The 19,398-nt window shown below is 39.0% G+C and overlaps 1 protein-coding gene and 1 pseudogene across 1 annotated transcript in view; both read right to left on the bottom strand.

Annotated features, from left to right (window-relative positions):
- Positions 1 to 19,398, bottom strand: part of L2HGDH (L-2-hydroxyglutarate dehydrogenase) — a 56,605-nt gene that overhangs the window by 3,908 nt on the left and 33,299 nt on the right. Inside the window, exons 7-9 of the mRNA XM_007446616.1 lie at positions 13,095 to 13,262; positions 12,043 to 12,200; positions 10,815 to 10,946 (exon numbers count right to left, since the gene is read on the bottom strand). Coding sequence (XP_007446678.1) covers positions 10,815 to 10,946; positions 12,043 to 12,200; positions 13,095 to 13,262 — 458 coding nt within the window. The remainder of the gene's footprint in view (positions 1 to 10,814; positions 10,947 to 12,042; positions 12,201 to 13,094; positions 13,263 to 19,398) is intronic.
- Positions 16,026 to 17,412, bottom strand: LOC103074921 (UPF0609 protein C4orf27-like; annotated as a pseudogene).

The following is a 19,398-nucleotide window of genomic DNA, read 5'->3' as shown; positions in this document are numbered from 1 at the left end:
GCATGTGGGATCCTCCCGGACCGGGGCACGAACCCGTGTCCCCTGCATCGGCAGGCGGACTCTCAAACACTGCCCCACCAGGGAAGCCCCCGATGTCATATTTTAAACAAAGAAATAAGAAACCAGCTAAAACTTTTTAAAGACTCATAGTAGACGTCTAGCCTTAAGTGTCAATGGCCAAGGAATACAATGAGTAGGAGGTGGAAGGAAGGGTGAGTGGCTCCCAACAGCATATAGAAAGACAATGGAAATCTTGCAAGTCAATTCACATACCAAATAACAAATTGTATGATTTACTGATAGATGATAGATAAATAGATAGAGCTGAACAAGAATCAGCATAAGGCATTTCACAACTCTTTATGAAAAGATTAATCTGATACTGACATCTGAAAAAGACCTCATAAAAGTATACTATAGCTGAGTCACTTTGTTATACAGCAGAAACTAACACAACAATGTAAAGCAATTATACTCCAATAAAGATGTTAAAAAAAAAATCACGTTAAACATCATTACACACATTTTTCTAAAAACAAAAAGACCTCATTATAAAATTGTCCTATGGCATGCATTTTGGGGCAGCTCTAAGCAAAGATGCAGCATAGATATTGGGAATCTGTAAGATCCCCAGATTGGACTGGTGTAAAATGCAAGCATGTAAGCAGGCCCAATGTTTCCCAAAGAGCACAATGCATGCTCTCGGAGGTTCCTCAAATGGTTTCAAATGGCATATAGACATTAAATAGCATCAACCCCCATAGAAAAAGCTACTTCCTCTTCGATCGATATGATTATGTCAAGAAACAACTCTCGTTTTAGTGCCGTTGTGTCATCAAAAACTGTCTAGCATGTGGTAAACTACCCTTAGTAAACAGAAAACAAACGAAACAAAACAGAAAACCCGGAAGCAGACGTCTATTTAACAGGCATCCAAATACACTTCTACTTCCTGGGTTGAAAGTCACAAACTGAGATTAAGGTCATGGCTTTTCACCAAAGGTTTTCCAAAAGTGTGTGTCTTCCTCTTCTTGGACAGGAAATAACCTTTAGGGAGCTTCAACACAGACATGCCTTTAGAATTGACTGATACAAAGAGTGTTCCGTGTTTTCTTGACCTCATACTTCTGTGGTCAAGATCTTTATCACATGAGGAGCATTTTAGTTTTACTGTTCCATCACAACTGATGATGCCAAGCACATTCAAGGGACATTTAAGTTTTGCTGGGCTTTCTTCTCTTTCACATTTCTACCTTCAACCAGTCCTGATGTTACATAAGGCAGATATCCAGCATAATATTAAGGTAGATTTTCTGTCAACTGGAAATTGCTCTGGATGTCATAGCATGGATTTAACAGCGATAGATTACCTGACCAGATCAACTGATCCCCTGCCGCTTTATACTTATTTATAATTAAAATAAAGTAAAATAATATAATAATAGCAACATCTTAATTAAAAGAGGCTAATAAATAATTTACAAAGGGAATGTGACCAAGGAAACGATAAAGTGAATTTTTGTTTGCCTGCCTGGTCAGCTTCCTGAAGTGCATCAGTGGTTCCAAACATTCCCCATTAAGGAACCATGGCCCATCAGAACCCTGCACCTCAGGGACTCCACGTGGCTGCAAACGCCACACTTAAAGAAGCCCAGTACCCTTGCCTATGCTGCCTCTCTTCCTGAATGACATCGCCTGCCTCCGTCACATTGGAGTCTCTGCCAGTGCTAGGCTCATCTTCTCCAGGAAGTCTGCTTCACTTGCCGTATGCAGTGTTAGGTTTTCTCTCATTCTATTCCCGTAGTGCTTTACATGTACTTCTAACTTATATCATACAACACACCATGGGCATATTTGTTTGCATGTCAGTTTCCCAGAAAAACACCCTCCCCTCAATGCAAGATGATGGAGGACAAGACTGTATTATTAACCATCTGTGTATCTCCAGCCACAAAACCTAGCGATGTGTTGTCCTTTGGGAGCTATGTAATACGTCCATGTTGAATGAGTGTATTAACAAATTACCTCAAATTTGCTGCAAATTTCTGCACTGTGGGAAAATCAGAGAAATCCTCTTGCCATCTCTTATATATGGTGGGGGGTGCCGGGAAGGTCTGGTACATGAGTTCAGAAATGTAACTGAATGAATCTCCAAGCTGTGCTCATGAGGAATCCAGAATTGTGTATATGAGGCTCTGAGGAATTGCTCCTTTGGTCTAGTTTGCCTTCGTAGCCCTCTTCTGTTTTCCAAATACTTTCCTCCTTGTCAAGTATTCTGGGTCCTTCAGAAATCTGGGCTGGGCTCTGAGAGATGTCCCAGTCTCTGGGCTGTGATGGATTATGGTGGGAGTGGAATCACTGTAACGTTCACACTCCAGAAGAGAGGTCCCCAAACTTCTACTGCAGAAACCCGTAAAGTATTCCAAGTTTCCATTCATCTCAAAGCAGAGCTCTTCATCTTTTTCCCAGCATCTGTGAGATACCGCAAAATTCTTTCTTTCTTCTATAAGCTACCTCACTTCCTTTTTAAAGAAGGTGGTGATTCGAGGCCCATCCATCGTTATCGTTGTGCAAGCTTTAGAATTCCAGACAGAGGCAGTTTCTCACACTGCATTTGAGTCCACTCCTTTTTCTTTTGTCCTCTCTGGGTTTTGTTGCCTTTATAGCAGGTTGCACCCAGGAAAACGCAGGGCTCGCCTCAGGCTGGTGGAACGTCATGCCGGCCTCTGCCGCCGCAGGCTCGCCCCGCACTCCGTGCCCCTCCCTCCCCCGCGCCTGAGTGAGCCTCAAAGTATTCTTAAAGCAATGAAGTCTTTATTCTTCTAAATGCACAAATGTGAAAACCCAGTAGGTTTGTGTTTAGCCAAAGGCTGCCAGTTGTAGCCTGTCAAGCATATATCCTTACCCTAAAAATACACAAATGGGTTCTTTCCAAAAGTAGCAGATAAATCCATATTTAATTAGAATAGATGTATTTTTATTTAAATTTACAAAATGAATTTATTATACAATCACTAGAATAGAAAGCAAGATAATACAAAGTAAAGAAAGCAAGAATTACGTGTGTCAGCTACATTCCTACATGCGCTACAGAATTCTAAGTATTTTTATGTTTTGGATGTACACTATTAAAAGTTATGGAAAAAAATATTTGCAAATGGCAGAAAATTCTGGCTTTGTAGTTTGTTTTGATTTTTAACGGTTTAGCATTTAATATCAGGATAACCTTCAATTAATTAAAGAGAAATGACACTCTCTTAATTAAAGGAAAAGCACAAAAATGAATTAAGAGTATGTTAATACAGTAAGAGCCTTTAACATTAAAAGTTCTGTTTTACAACATTTGAGTTTACAAATTCGATTTTTTTTTTTTTAAATAAAGTTTACAGATAAAATCTGGATAAAATAATTTTGGAGTCCATAAGCGCCTCCACTGAAACTGCTTAAGAAAACCCAGTTTGCAAACAGCTGCCTTATACATACCAGCAAGACTCAAGAAATCAGGCAACAATATTAAACACTTTTTATTGATTCTGGGCAGATGCAGATAAGCACTTGAGGAAGATACAAAGAACAATATGAGAGCACTGCCCTCTAAGACCTCAGCCTGGCTGAGGAGAGATCATGATAATAATAGCTATTTTTTTAACCAAGTGCTTACTCCATGCTAGGAGTTCTCTCATTTAATCCTCACAACAACTCTAAGAGGATGATATGTTCATAGTTTATATTTAACAGCAAAGAAAATAGAGAGATTAAGTAACTTGCCTGAAGTTACATAGCTATACAGTTCATCTATAGAGAGATAAATAAGAATTACAACAACAGGGGTGAAAGGTTCTGTAATAAAAGTAATCTGTAATATAGAAGGCTGCAGGGAATCTGGACAGGAGATTTTTGAGCTGTAAGGATCTCCAAGTAAGAATCAGATACAAAGGGCTTCCCTGGTGGCGCAGTGGTTGAGAGTCCGCCTGCCGATGCAGGGGATATGGGTTCGTGCCCCAGTCCGGGAAGATCCCACATGCCGCGGAGCGGCTGGGCCGTGAGCCATGGCCGCTGAGCCTGCGCGTCCGGAGCCTGTGCTCCGCAACGGGAGAGGCCACAACAGTGAGAGGCCCCCCCCCCAAAAAAAAAAAAAAAATCAGATACAACACTTACAGCACAAAAAGACAGAATGGGACTGAAGCTGAAATTTCTTAGGGTAAGGATACATAACAGCCTATTAGCCAGTGTATGGTCTATTTTGTACATTCTGTGTTTGTAGCTTCTCTCAACCAATCAAAACAGCATTTCTCCTCTCTTTTCTTGGATAATGCTCCTATTGCTGTTGTGAGCATTTCTATGAGTTTTCTTGCCCTTCTCCTTTTATCTCACAGAAAGCCAACATGCAGGGGACACACAGTGGCATGACTAGCTACTGATGTTGAGTGTTCAAAATAAAAACTTTCCTCTCCATGAAGGTTTAGTTAGTATATTCTCCTTACTCTTTCTAAGCAAATAGAAGTTAGTACTGATTAACTACAGTTAAAAATGTGTCTATATTTATTTATTCCTCTTACAAACACCAACTATGTTCTCGATATCCCCTACAGTCCTGCCCAAGTATTCAAAACCTATAATCCAAACTGTAAAAAAAATATACAAGATTAACTTTTTCTAAGAAACTCACTTTAGTTCAAACTAAAGTAACTATTTAACATGGCATGTTTAAATTACCAAATTCTTCATGCTCCCTATTCAGCAGTTAATGAAATTTCAAGGTTTTTCTTTGCATGATTACATATAGGCATTCCCCCTCAGAATATCTCAGCTTGAGATAAATATTATAATTTTGAAATTTCAGGTAAAATAAACCATAAACATCTTCAGGGCCAGAACTGAATCTTATACAACAGCCCTATTTTGCCCCCATGTCTAGATTTGTGTACATAGGAAGTGTTCAATAGGCATAGAAAATTTTAATTGTTTAACTCTCAATACTTTTAAATTCTATTTTAATAACTGAAAGAACAAATGATTCAGCAAATTTAATATTTGTGAATTTAGCTATATTTAACTGTTTAATGCTATTTGTAGCCACATATTTTGCCATATTTGTAGCTAAATTTAATAGAAATGCAAGGCCTAGACCCTTAAATATGTCTAGAAACAACAGGTAAATATGTAACTAACGGCACTCATTCTTCTGAGAAGTGTTGTATTTATTGCTTTATTATTCTGTGGCAGGCATAATCCTGTGGGCTAGAAAACAGCTATGACAGGCTACAACTGACATCTTTGGACAGTTCCAAATAGGACAATTTAGTATTTTATAAAACTCACATGGGATCTACTGTTAATCTAAAAACAGAAGTTCACAGGAGCATATTTAAATTGGGAGTGGTGATATAGGGCAAGTCAACCATTCCATCTTAATTTCCAAATGTGAAGGAAGGGTATTTTTGTTATTAATATTCAACCAAACTGGATTGCAACAAGAGAACATGGTTTTTCCATGCCCAGTTTTTTAATTTTGTTGACAAACTGGTTTAGGGCTTAGATCATTTTGAGCTTTTGTAAATGTTCTGTGAGGGCTTGAATAACATGAGTATTCTATAACGGGGGTGAGGGAGTTCTATGCATCCCTTAAATCAAGTGGTTTTGTTTGTTTGTCTTTTAAGTTTTTGGCCATGCCGCATGGCACGTGGGATGTTAGTTCCTTGGAAGCACAGAGTCTTAACCACTGGACTGCCAGGGAAGTCCCTAAATCAAGTGTTTTAATTGTGTTATTCAAATCTAATTTTTTTTTTTTTTTTTTTTAGCCATGCCGAGTGCCTTGAGGGGATCTTAGCTTCCCGACCATGGATTGAACCTGGACCCCAGCAGTGAACCGAGTCCTAACCACTGGACAACCAGGGAATTCCCCTCAAATCTAATATTTTATCTGCTTGAGCTATCATCTATCAACAGACATGTCTTAAAATCACCCATCACAATTATAGATTTGATTTCTGCTTCCAGTTATGTCAGTTTTTGTTCTCTGTATTTCTTAGCTCTGTTATCATATGCAACAAGTTTATAGTGACCCTCCTTATTTATAACAATAATTTTTTAACCTTAAAGTGTCTTTTATCTAAAATGAACCTAGGACTCATCTTTCTTCGAATAAGCATTTGCCTAACACATAGGTGGATTTTTAAAATCCAACCTGATAATCTCTGTCTTAACACATTTGCATTTATTATAATTTCTGATATTTGATTTCTACTATATTATTTTATGCTATTTAACCGGATCTTTTTCTGAAGTTTTCCCACCTCCTTTCTTGACTTACTGAGTTTTCTACATTCTTTTTTCTTCCTCTACTATTTGGAAGTTATATAATCTATTTACATTCTTGTATTTAGTTTTTTAATTCAGATGGGACTCACTGTGCATCTTGAATTTTATGTCTTTTTGTCCATTCCAGAAAATTCTCAAATACTTCTCTTCAAAGTATTGCCTCTTCTCAACTTCTCTGCAACTCCTATGAGATGTAGGCTGGAATCTTCTCATCTTCTCCATGTCTTAATTTGCACATGATGCATCTTTAGCTTACAACATTGTTCTCTAAATTCTTCAGATTTACCTTCCAATTTACTAATTTTCTCTTAAGGGAGGTCCAACCAGGTGTCTAACTTAATCATTTGAGTTTTAAAATTTAAGAATTATATTTTTTATTTCTAGAAATTCTGATTACTTGTTTCTAAATTTGCCTAGGGTATTTTTTAAATTATTATTCTTTTTCAGTTTTTTTCATTCCCTTTTAAAAAAAATTCATTGGAGCATGCTTACTTTATGGTTTCTAATATTACTATTATCCAAAGTTGTTAGAGTCTAATTCTAGTACTTATTCTATCTGCTTACTCTCACTTATAGTGCTTTGGAACTTTTGCTGGTGAGTTCCTATTCAGCAGGGGGCGTTGGGTTGAAATTATGTCCCTCCACAGAGGTTTTATATTTGCTTCTGTCAGACACTCCAGGTGTATAACCATTCCAGGAACACCTTTTTTTTAAAATGGAAAATATTAAACACGTACAAAAGTAAAATGAACAGTATAAGGAACTCCCATGTATGTATTACCCAGTTTCAGTAATAATCAATACACAGCCAATCTTGTTTCATCTATATCCCCACTCTGTCTACCTCTCTCCACTGGATTATTTTAAAGCAAACCCCAGATGGCGTATCATTTCACTTCAATGTATATTTCTCTTAAAAGGATTCTTAATAATAATACAAAACTACTAACTGCTTAGTATCAACCATATTCAGTCTGTGGTCAAATTACCCTGATTTTCACTCACTCTAATCTGTTTAAAGTAAGAGAGTGAGAGGCAGAAGTGTTAGTCTGAAGCAGGATCCAAATAGGAATGGATCTACTTTTTAAGCTAGATCCATTTCTCAGCTTAAAGTTCCTAGATCAAACTAGTGGTACAAATTGAAACTCCAAGTACTTGTGAGGGAAGGCCCAGGGTTCTAGATTTTTAGGAGATTTTTTTTCTAGACTTCCTTTTCACTGAGGGTATAGCCCTTCCAGAGTCCCTGGTTTTACAAAGGGATCTCAGTTCCAACTTTTTACCTTTTACAGACCCAAGGCTTCCTTTCCAGCACTTGAGTAGCAATTAAAATATAAGTCGCTAATGTTTTATATCTTGATTTGTGTGGTGGATACATGAGTTTATACAATTTCCAAACTTCATTGAGCACGCAATATCTGCATATTTTATTGTCTGTAAATCACAGATCAATTAAAAACAAAACTCAGTTATATTTACATCAAAATCAGAAAATCCTCCCTACCTTTCCAAGTCAGCATCAGCACTAATTCCTCTTAGCTCTTGGGTATTCAATTTCCTCTCTGTTTTCGTTTCTGGGATGCCCTTATTTTCTTGCACTCTCAGCTATAAGTATTTCAAGGGATTTTTATTATATTTTCTCCAGACTCTCTTATTAGTATTTTGCAGTGTGAGAGTTACCAAATTCTCTAGACTAGTAGCTCTCAAACAGGGGAGACTTTGCCCCCTAGAGGATATTTGGCAATGTCTGGAGACATTCTTGGTTGTCATACTAGGGGAGTACTGCCGGCATCTAGTGGGTAGAGTCCAGGGATGCTGCTAAACATTCTACAGTGAACTGGACAGTCCTCCACAATAAAGAATTATTTGGCCCCAAATGTCAACAGTACCAAGAATGAGAAACCCTTTTTTGCAAAAGGGTCTAGATCACCTTTATTGCAGGATTTTTGTCTTTTACCCTTGCATTTCACAATAGTGTAGTCTTTAGCTATCACTTACAATGAAAACATCTTGCCTGAAAATTTACTATAGAATTCCCCCAAGAAGATATTTTCAAAATGAAGTGTGGGAAAAAGAGGGGATCTTGGCAAATATGTCATCATATTTTACATCCTTACAATGCTAACAGATACAAACTACTGTTAGATTACCATGTCAAAATTAATCACAGAACAAATTAAAGGACTTTAGAGCTAAAATTAGGAAACTTAGAGATCATCATTTAATAATGAGAATTCTGTATACCTAATGCATACATTTGACAGGTTATAACTTTACATTCCAATCTAATGTTCACTGGTAAGTTATTGCCCAAGATACTCTGGCTGGGCAATGAGAAGTCCAACTGGATCCCTTTTGGTAGCTGTTGCAACTAAAGGACACCATCTTGAGCTAAACATTCCACTAAAAGTGTTGCTTTACATTCTTTGGTTCTTTTTTACTATCCAGAACTACCTAATATGCTTCTTCCCCAATATTAATGATAGGGCATTTATGGTGTTATACTGGTTGCAAACAGGACTTAGGCTTCAAAATGTGGGAAGTCTATTGACCTTATTTTTTTGTATTATTATTATTATTATTATTTAAGATTCTAGGCATATAACAAGGTACAGAGAATAACATAATGAACACCATTTTTTTTTTTACCAAACAGCTTAAGAAATAAGCATTATAGATATGATAGAAGGCCCCTGTCAAACTCTCTGCATCCCATTCTCTTGTCTACCCAGAGATAAACACTCTCCTCAGTTAGGTGTTTATCACTCTCATGTTTGTTTTTATTTTCACATTACATGTGCAATCCATATACATACACAGTATAAACATATAAATGGAATCAAACATATCTTCTACAATTTTCTTTTTGTTACTGATAATTTCCTGCATTTAAGAGCTACAGGAATCAAATGGAATTGCTGAATATGTTCAGCTTCTCTATCTTCAGAGAGAAACTCATCTGTGACTGGGTTGAATTTGTCCCCAAATGCACCTGCCTACAGGGTTGTGTGCCCTTTTCTACCACCTGGTAATGAAACTGGTAACTGAAATTCACACCTTTCCACCCAGAGACAAGGGTATTCACCAAAACCCACAAGCCCCAAGGTTCAGTTCTACCATGTGAAATCCACTGGTCTAAAGAGTTTTCCTCAGGCTTCTACAAAAGAGTGGTAATCAAATCTGCATAGTGAATTCACTGCAACTATTTATACACAGAATTCACTATGCCCACCTATTGTGTTTTCCAAGGAATATTAAGAGCAGTAAAAGATAATAGATTTGACCAATCTATTTTCAGATATAAAACATAACAAGTCTGCTAAAGCAGACCACTGAAAACATAAAAGCCTTCATTTATAGGTGAGTGAAAGAACATAAAGCCTAGATATTTTTATCCCTTCTATTTCAGAAGGTGAGCAGAGGGGTGAGAGAGATAAGAGTTAAAAACATTAGCTGGGTTTTAATAGTTCTTCTAAGGATTCAAAGAGGCTGGTCTGAGAATGATACATGAGAATCAGATTTAGACCAGGAGGCTCCCCTGAGGGAGACAGCTGACGTGATTATTGCTCTCTTCCCAGATACAGAGCCGAGCTGCTGATATTTTACACCGGGCAAGTTCAGCAGCTGTTACTGAGGAGACAGACACTTAGTGCTCTAGAGATTCATTGTGGGATGGATTCAGGGAGGAGAGGACCTCAAAGACCACTGCTGATTAGGCCTAACAAATGGCTGGTTCAGGGGAAAAGATGAGCACCCTAAAAATATCACCAAAAAGAAAATAGGCTTGTATGGCATTTAGGACAAGGTATAGATCAAGTCCAGAAAGCCTTTTATCTTTAAGAAAAAAACATTTTTCTTAAGTAATCCTTCCTTTGCCCCACACCCCCACAGCAAGGACTCAGACTGATTGCTACCATACTATTTCCCACTTCTGTTCTACAAATAGTCCTTGAGGGAAGTAGGATCCAAGAAAGAACAAAATAAGTACAGAGGAAGCAAAGTAAGATGCCAGGTATCAGTATGTTTCTAAAAGCTTTTAAGAATCAATCAAAGTATAATGTTTTAATATGCTTATTACCTATTTAGGTAACATGGTGATCAATGATCTTATACAGAATTAAAAGTCAGAAGGCTTTGGAATCACAAGAGTAAGTGGCCAGGGAGATTAAAAAAACTTCAGGTGTGATGTTTATCATGAGTGATAGCTAGACACAAAGGTGAAGGTGGCATCATAACACAACTGAAATGGAGACTTCAGCTTAACGCTGTAAGGTAGTCCAGATAATCATAAATGGACCTAGTTCAAGCACTAAGGGCCATGATGCAGCAATGCCCAAACTGCAAGGGGAATGAACAACTTGTTGAGAAAGAGAGAGCACACAAAAATTCAGTGGACACACTGATTGAAAGTGTGCTTACAAATCACCAAGTCAGACCCACCTCCCAAGTTCACCTAGGACATGACTGTATTTACAACCCTTACGGCTTTTCCTTACCTAAGTATGTCACTGATAGTAATTTCAGGGATAAACTTTTGAAGGTGCTTCACTGTTGCACTGAGAAAACAGGCTTTGTACATTTCATTAACTCCATAGGAAAAATTCTGGAACACCAGTTTAATCAAGCCACTGAAAGCAAAGAAAATAAAATCTTTATGAGGGAAAGGAATTCTTTATTATCATACAACACCTTTACAGCTATTAGATTTGGGGGTGGGGTGTGGCATCACAGAAATCTATGCAAGGTCAGAAAAACCACATATTAAAAGAAAATTAGCTTTGGGCCTACGTAAGAAGGAAACTTCATCAAAGGAATACCTTCCCAACTCTAAAAGTAAACACCATTCAAACTCAAATTCCCAGGGAATGCTGGTTTCAAACTAGGATAATGCCTGCCAACATCAAGGCTTTCTAAATGCAATGTTCCGTGCTTTCAAAACACACCTAAAAGGCATTAAAGATCTTTAACTCATGGCATTAAACATGTGGGACATTTACCCTACTTTTCTTTAGTCAGCCAGAGGTGAGATGCTCTAGTAGTGATTCTCACGTGAGACTCTGGGGAGCCTATGTACATCTGTATTTTTACAAGCATACGTGCTAAGAAGCCCCATCCTAAACCTGTTTCAGAATCTGTGCAGGGTGAAACTCAAGTATAGCTTTAAAAGCTTTCTAGTGATTTTGATGATGTGAAACCCTCTAGAGAGCAACAGTGCTAAAAGGACAAAATACTTGACTGAGTTATTTCTTACAATAGTAAACAATCTGCATTCCAGGTCAACACAGCAGTATTGTTAGTCTTCCACAAAAAGAAACAATCTTGCTTATCAGCAGTTTCTCCAGAGGTTTTCAAAATCATAGTGACTGGCCTGAAATGATCTTATCAAAGTAAACCATCTACTGATTTTGAGAGAAACTTCTGTTTTTTTTCAAGCTCAGCTACAAGGTTAGCAAAACAAGATCTGGATTCTCAGATGTGCGATCGCTCCTGGCTCTTGGTCTTGTTCTTTTTAACCACAACATCACCCTGGCTCATCAGAGTGTTCTTGAAGTAGTTAAAATGTTATGCTTATTCCACAAAGCTCTTAATTTAGATTAATTAAAAAACCAATATACCAATCACAGATATGAAGATTTATCCAATAAACAGAATATCGAGAAAGAAAAAATTCCCATATTAAAATATAAGCACATAAAATCATTTTTTTTAAGGAAATAAAGTTACCTCTTGATAATTATATCCATAATATCTCTGGCACTGAAGTCAAAGGGTCTGTAACCCTCTCGTTTAAAGGCAAGAACTGCATTCGGCCCTAGCCAAATATTGCCGTCCATCCTTGGTGTGAAGTGAACTCCTAGGAAAGGAAATCGGCTATCTGGGACCTATGGATTTAACAGAGCAAAGAACTATTAGCCCCATTTCATACTGCATTTTATTACACATGCAAACATTCAACTGGTAATATAAAACATTTTCTTCCCATGCATCTGATTTGCATTACTTTTGATCTGTACTCAGATAATACTTTTCTATTTACATGCTTCTGCCTAGAAATGCCACACAGGAAACCTGATGCTATGACAATAAGGCACATTGTCCCATCTATTCCTCTTTCTGGGTAAAGAAAAAAAACAACTGTCCTACTTTAGGTTATTCCCCACCTCCACCCTCCCCAAGTAGGGATATATGTGGGTGGCAAATAAAATCAGAGCTGCTGGAAAAAAACACACCTTCATAGCACAGGCTTTGGTAAAGTGGGAATGCAATACTTGGAACAGATGAAATGGAAGTTTTGGCAAGGTCAAAAACATTAAATAGCTGAATACTGGTTGTTCAACCTAGTAGTTCCAGACAGAAGAATGAGCTTTTCATTTAAACGGCTCTGTCTTCTCTACACCATGAAACTACACAGTGGCCAAATCCCCTTTTCTGCACTTGTAGACAGTGAACTGAGAAAGAGGGTTGGCATCTGGGCATGCTATAAGGAAAAGTTCTGTTATGAGTACTCCTTCCACCAGAGAAGTGGAAGAATTGGGTTCTTTCTTCACAGCCCTTCCCATGGTGCACTCAAGCTTTCCTGTACTTGTGGGCAAGTCATTATAATTGAATGACTATGATATCGGAATAAAGATTTGGGGATTCAACCACAAGAGAAACAGGTGGAATGATTGCACCAAAAGCCCTTCAAAATATCTTACTTCTCACCCCGGGAAAAGTTTTTGTTTCATTCCCCTTTTTGCCCACAACCATCTTAAGAAGGCAGAAGTACTACCTACTGGATAAATATTCCCTTTTACAAGATAGCGTTTTTCTGGCTTCAAGAGCAGGTAATCTCCCCGGAATGGTACAATTCGCGGATTGGGATTGCAGCCACTCAACTCGGAAATACGGTCTGAGTGAAGTCCTGCACATGTCACAACATACTGACATCGAACCTCCTCTCCCTAGTGCAAGAGAAAAGAACAGTGACTTGTGGGAAGTAGAAAGATTAGGTGGAGGAGGGGGAGAGGGAGAGGGCGGATAGATGATAGAAAAGACAATAAGGGTACAGATATGGACTTCTTCCTTTTTATTCCTTTTAAAAGAGGAAATTAAAACAAGTATCAGCAAAATAAGTTCTTCAGCATTTAGGTGGCAGGTAGGAACTTAGGGCAGTGGCACACAAGAGGATGTACCTTAAATTTTGTACTTTAATCTAGAGATACAGTGGTTGACCTAGTGAGGATACCTAACAAGCCACACACACACACACACACACACACACCCGTATTTTACTGACACCCAGCACGGAACTTAACTACTTGTTGCATGAAGCAGTAAACTTCGTTTAGGTGGCCCCAGCCAATTTGGCTTCCTTTGTATTTCAGATAGCTTCTCCTGTCTTAGGTAGGTGTAATTGATCTTCTTACTCAATAACCTTGCACAATTCCCACTGCAACCTACCCACCAACCAATTTCTGCTTCCTGATCAGTATCTACTTTGCAAACTGAAGCTACTTTCAAAAACTCATTCATTCAACCCACATTAACTGAGAACGCACACTACAGTCAAGGTTTGCTTTGATGACTAGGAGACTGCTAATCTTAGGCTGTGTTTTCTCATAAATTTTATTTTGTGATTATCATCTGCATGTTTTTAGGTTTACTCTGCCGGGGTTAGCCAATTTGCAACTCTATTTCCTAAATGATTTCATTTAACCCTAATTCACCACCACACTCTAATTTCTATCGCTTTATTTCTTACAGAGGAGAAAACTCACACCTTCTTGCTTCAGGTAATTTCTTGTTCCTAGATCTCCTTCCCCAAGGACCTATTTCTGAAGCCTTGGAGTTCTCACCTGCCTCAACGTTCTTTCTTTCTTTGTAGCCCTTACTGATTCAGCCTTATTTTATCTCTGCGTGCATCCTATTTTTGCTTAGCTACCAAGATAAGCAACTTTTCAAGAGTTATACAAGTCACACTGATGACAAAAATCAGATGAAACTTCTTTATAGTAATTCAAATTAGCTAGACTAAACCATGAAAGTTTTAAGATGCTTGAAGTCAAAGGACCATGTCAACAAAAACAGAAGTAGGTTGGTATCTTTCCTGTTCATCTAGAGTTATATACCAGAAGTACAAAAAAATTCTTTATGTGATATAAATCTTCTAGTTACTACTTTAAAGTTCAGCAACTCTTTGTTGAAGAGGAGCTTTATAAACGTAAAGATAAGAGAATTTATAGAATGGTACCAGAATGCAATAATCTAGAAGTTCTCTCTTAAAAGCTCAAGGAACGGGCTTCCCTGGTGGCACAGTGGTTGGGAGTCTGCCTGCCAGTGCGGGGGACACGGGTTCGAGCCCTGGTCTGGGAGATCCCACATGCCGCGGAGCGACTACGCCCATGAGCCACAACTACTGAGCCTGCGCGTCTGGAGCCTGTGCTCCGCAACAAGAGAGGCCGCGATAGTGAGAGGCCCACACACTGCGATGAAGAGTGGCCCCCGCTTGCCACAACTAGAGAAAGCCCTCGCACAGAAATGAACACCCAACACAGGCAAAAAAAAAAAAAAAAAAAAAAGCTCAAGGAACAATTCGGAAGAAAAAAAATGATTAAAAACTGTCATACGTCTCTGAAATCAGTTTATGCTATACACGAAACAATTATTAAATTCAATAACACATGTTTCACACCCAAAATTGAAATTTTGAATTTACATTGAATTATTTGTTCAAACATAAGTTTCTTTAAAAAAATAAACTATGCATTACTGTTGCTATTTCATAAGTGAAAGACTTTTTCCCCATATGCAATCTATAAATCTTTAGTTTGCAAATCCTCTCAAAAAAAAGTTTATTTTAAAAATTCATTTTCTTTTAACCTGTCATAAAAGCGTAGATATTCAACTTGATAAGTTGACTCAAACTTTTATTTTTTCATTTATTGTTTTTAAACAATTCCATTTATTTATTTTTTTAATTTATTTTTTATTTTTTTAAAGATTTAATTTTACCTGATTTTTGGCTGCGTTGGGTCTTCATTGCTGCACGCGGGCTTTCTCTAGTTGCAGCGAGCGAGTGCTACTCTTTGTTGCGGTGTATGGGCTTCTCACTGCGGTGGCTTCTCTTGTTGTGGAGCACAGGCTCTAGGTGCGCAGGTTTCAGTAGTTGTGGCTCACGGGCTCAGTAGCTGTGGTTCGTGGGCTCTAGAGTGCAGGCTTAGTAGTTGTGGCGCACGGGCTTAGTTGCTCCACGGCGTGTGGGATCTTCCCGGACCAAGGATCGAACCCATGTCCCCTGCATTGGCAGGCGGATTCTTATCCACTGAGCCACCAGGGAAGTCCCTCAAAATTTTAAATTATATTTTATAATTTAAAATATATATTAAAATTACATTTTAAATTTTAAATTATATTATTTAACTATACTAAAAGAAAATGTCAAAATAAAAGCAACAACTATAGCAAATGTGGGTGAAATACATATCCACTGGTATCCCATAGGCCCCTGCATACCCTGCATCACATGATGCCGTACTCTAGTGAAAATGTTCCTTAGATGAGGGCAGGGGCAGAAGCAGACTTAATCTTTTTTATTTTTTAGCTTTATAAAAGTTTTTAGTAAACGTTTCCATCAGTATTTTTTATGTACTCCTTAAAAACAAAAAAATCACAGGTTTAATATTAATGCTTTAAAGTATTATACACCAAAGAAAGCCAATTCTCATTCATGCTGCAAGTTGGTCTGTGTTTTCTTTACTCCTGTTTACCAGATAATCTTTAATAATTTCTGCAAAGAGACTTCTCTTCAACAGAGTATAGGTAAGAGGTAAAAGCTGGCAGGTAACTTTATGACAATAGTCTGAACCATAACAAGGAAGTCCATTCCCACTTAAGCCCCATCCCATAATCACATTCGTCACTAGCAAACTGCACAAAAGTCATCGCTGAATGAGAGCAAAAGCTTTTAGTCTCTCATCACTTTTTGCTTCAACAATTGTCTTGCAAATTCCCTTGAAGTTGGCATCCGTTTCAGGGAGCTCTCCGTACTCAGCATCATTTTCATCTACTGGGACAACTAAGCCTGCATCATGAAAAGTCTTTGTCTTGACTTTCTTATCTCTATGTTTCATCTTCACGGTTCTCTGTTCCAATGAGTAACCCAGTGCTCTGGCTGCTTCTGTGCAGTTTTCATCTATGTTTTTCAAGAGACTAGTTTTCTTTTTATGTTACTTAAGTTTTTCATCAAAACAAATTTGACTGCGGCAAACACGTTATCTCCATTTTGATCAATTATACAATTTTTCTTTGCTCCATCTGTACCAACGTATACAGGAGGTTCATCAGGAGACTCCCTGAAATACCCCACGTGGAACTGAATTTTATTATCTCCAGTAATAACAGTCTGGAACTCAGGAGGGTCATAGTAAAATCTCCAGTGAAGGTTAATATTGGGCTTGCTGATTTTTTGTTCATTTTATACTTCGTAAAAGACCCACTAATCGAAGGCCAAGGCTTGCAGAAAAGTGCATCAGCTGACTTCTCAGGATCAAGTTCTTCACAGAAATTCCAGAAGTGATAGAAATCTTCAGGCAGGGCTTCCCTGGTGGTGCCGTGGTTAAGAATCCGCCTGCCAATGCAGGGGACACGGGTTCGATCCCTGGTCCGGGAAGATCCCACATGCCACGGAGCAGCTAAGCCCGTGCGCCACAACTACTGAGCCTGCACTCTAGAGTCCACTAGCCACAACTACTGAACCCACTTGCCACAACTACTGAAGCCTGCGCACCTAGAGCCCGTGCTCCATGACAAGAGAAGCCACCGCAATGAGCAGCCCACGCACCACAATGAAGAGTAGCCCCCGCTCACCTCAACTAGAGAATGCCCGTGCGCAGCAACAAAGACCCAACACAGCCAAAACTAAATAAATAAAATAAATTTATATATATATAAAAGAAATCTTCAGGCAGAGAAAGCTTATGATGATTTTCTACTTCTTTTCTAAAGTCACTGGAGACATCAGCTTTACAGGATTTACTCCTCCTTCACTTCAAATGTTTTTTCACACTGTTGCTCCTCCACACCAGGCCTGCACTTCCCACCGCTGCCAACCATTCTGCTTTTTAATCCTTTTTTGAATGGAGACCCTGGTTGGTCTGCCACTTGGGCCACATGATCCAGCAGCTCTGATGGTAACTGAAGTGTGTGGCCGATAGTGACATTTTACGGAGACCATGGTAGGCCCCTAGAGGTGGAATCACAGTACAGAACCGTAGGATTTTGGAGGAAAGTTATACCATCCTCTGCAGGTAATTAGCCTCCTTTTGAGAAAGTGCTTCTGCCTTTGACTCAACACTCGACCACAGGTCACCAAGTTACCATGTGAACTACCCATTATGAACTAGGTATTGGCTGACTCACCAAGCTGCAAAATTGGGTGTGTACACAGCACTCTGCCATCAAGAGGAAGTGGAATATACAAGATAAGGGTTGTATAGGTCCTGTAGGCACACATAAATTGTGCAGGCAAGTGGCTCAAATTCCCATGACCTCTACTGCTAAATCACCTCCTCCCTCTCAGTCTGCCCCCATGGCCCCATGGAAAGTTCTCTGTCATCAGCTGACCAAGGAAGAAAAAAATACAGGCCTGGTTTACAAATGGTTCTGCACAACATTCTGGCGTCACTTGAAAATGAACAGCTACAGCACCAGAGCCCCACTCAGGAGTGGCCCTGAAGGACTGCAGTGAAGGGAAATCTTCCCAGGGGGCAGAACACTGAATGTTATACTTGGTTATTTATCTTACCTAGAAGGAGAGATGGCCAGAAGTATGGATTTACACTGCTTCATATGCAATGACTAGTGGTTTGCTCGATGGTCAGAAAAGGGAGCTCTGGAGAAAAGGTATGTGAATGGACCTCTCCAAACAGGCTCAGATAAAAAAGATATTTGAGTACTATATGAATGTTCACTAAAGAGTGATCATGGAAGAGGAAGATTTTAATAATCAGTAGTCAAGATGACCTGCTCTGTGGACGTTAGCTAGCCTCGTCCCCCAGGTACCCCTGTCCTCACCCAATGGTTTCATGAACTAAATGGTTATGGCAGCAAGGAGGTAATGCAAGGGTTCAGCAACATGGACTTACTCACCAAAGCTGATCTGTTTACAGCCACTGCTGAATGTTCAATCTGCCAACAGCAGAATCAACAGAGCCACTGATATGGTCCCTGGACCACTTCAATCAAAAACCAAAGGCAGCACTCAGTGCTCACTGGAATAGACACTTGCTCTGGATATAAATTTGTCTTCCCTGCCCACAATGCTTCTATGGAAACCACCATTTGTGAACTTATAGGATGCCTTATTCACTGTTATGGTATTTTACTTAGAAGAATTACTTCTGATCAGTGAGCTTATTTTACAGGAAATGACGTATAACGATAGGCTCATGCTTGTGTAATGCACTGATTTTATCATTTTCCCCACAATCCTGAAGCTGCTGGGTGACAAAAAGTAGAATGGGCTTTTGAAGATTCAATAACAGCACTAGTTGGCTGGCAACACCTACAGGCCTGGGGCAAGGTCTTCCAGGATTCTCTACATGCTCTAAACCAGTGACTAATATATGGTGTTGTTTCTCCCATAGCCAGGATTCACAGGTCTGGAAATCAAGAGGTAGAAAATGGGAGTAGCTCCTTACTATTACAGTAAAATTTTTTGTTTCCTATCCCTACAACTTTTGGCTCTGATGGTCTAGAGGTCTTAGTTCCCAAGGGAAAAAGGCTTCCATTAGAGAATAAGCAATGGTTGCATTAAGTTAGAAATTGATACTGCCATACTTGGCCACTTTGGGTTCCCCCTGCCAGTGATCAATAGGCAGAGGGGATTACTGTACTGAGTGGGGTAATTGATTCTGACTCTCAAGGAGAAACTGAGTTGCTACCACATAGAGGGCTCAGGGATGATAAAGAGGAGTACGTCTGGAATGTAGCTCTCCTGGGACATGCCTTAATTTTCCCATGTATTATTATAAAAGTTAATGGAAAGTACCACAACCCAAAACAGGCAGGGCTGCTAATGGCACAGACACTGCAGGAATG

This window comes from Lipotes vexillifer, unplaced genomic scaffold, assembly GCF_000442215.2.
Source record: "Lipotes vexillifer unplaced genomic scaffold, Lipotes_vexillifer_v1.1 scaffold124, whole genome shotgun sequence".
Taxonomy (NCBI): domain Eukaryota; kingdom Metazoa; phylum Chordata; class Mammalia; order Artiodactyla; family Lipotidae; genus Lipotes; species Lipotes vexillifer.
This window is presented reverse-complemented; position numbering and strand designations above follow the sequence as displayed.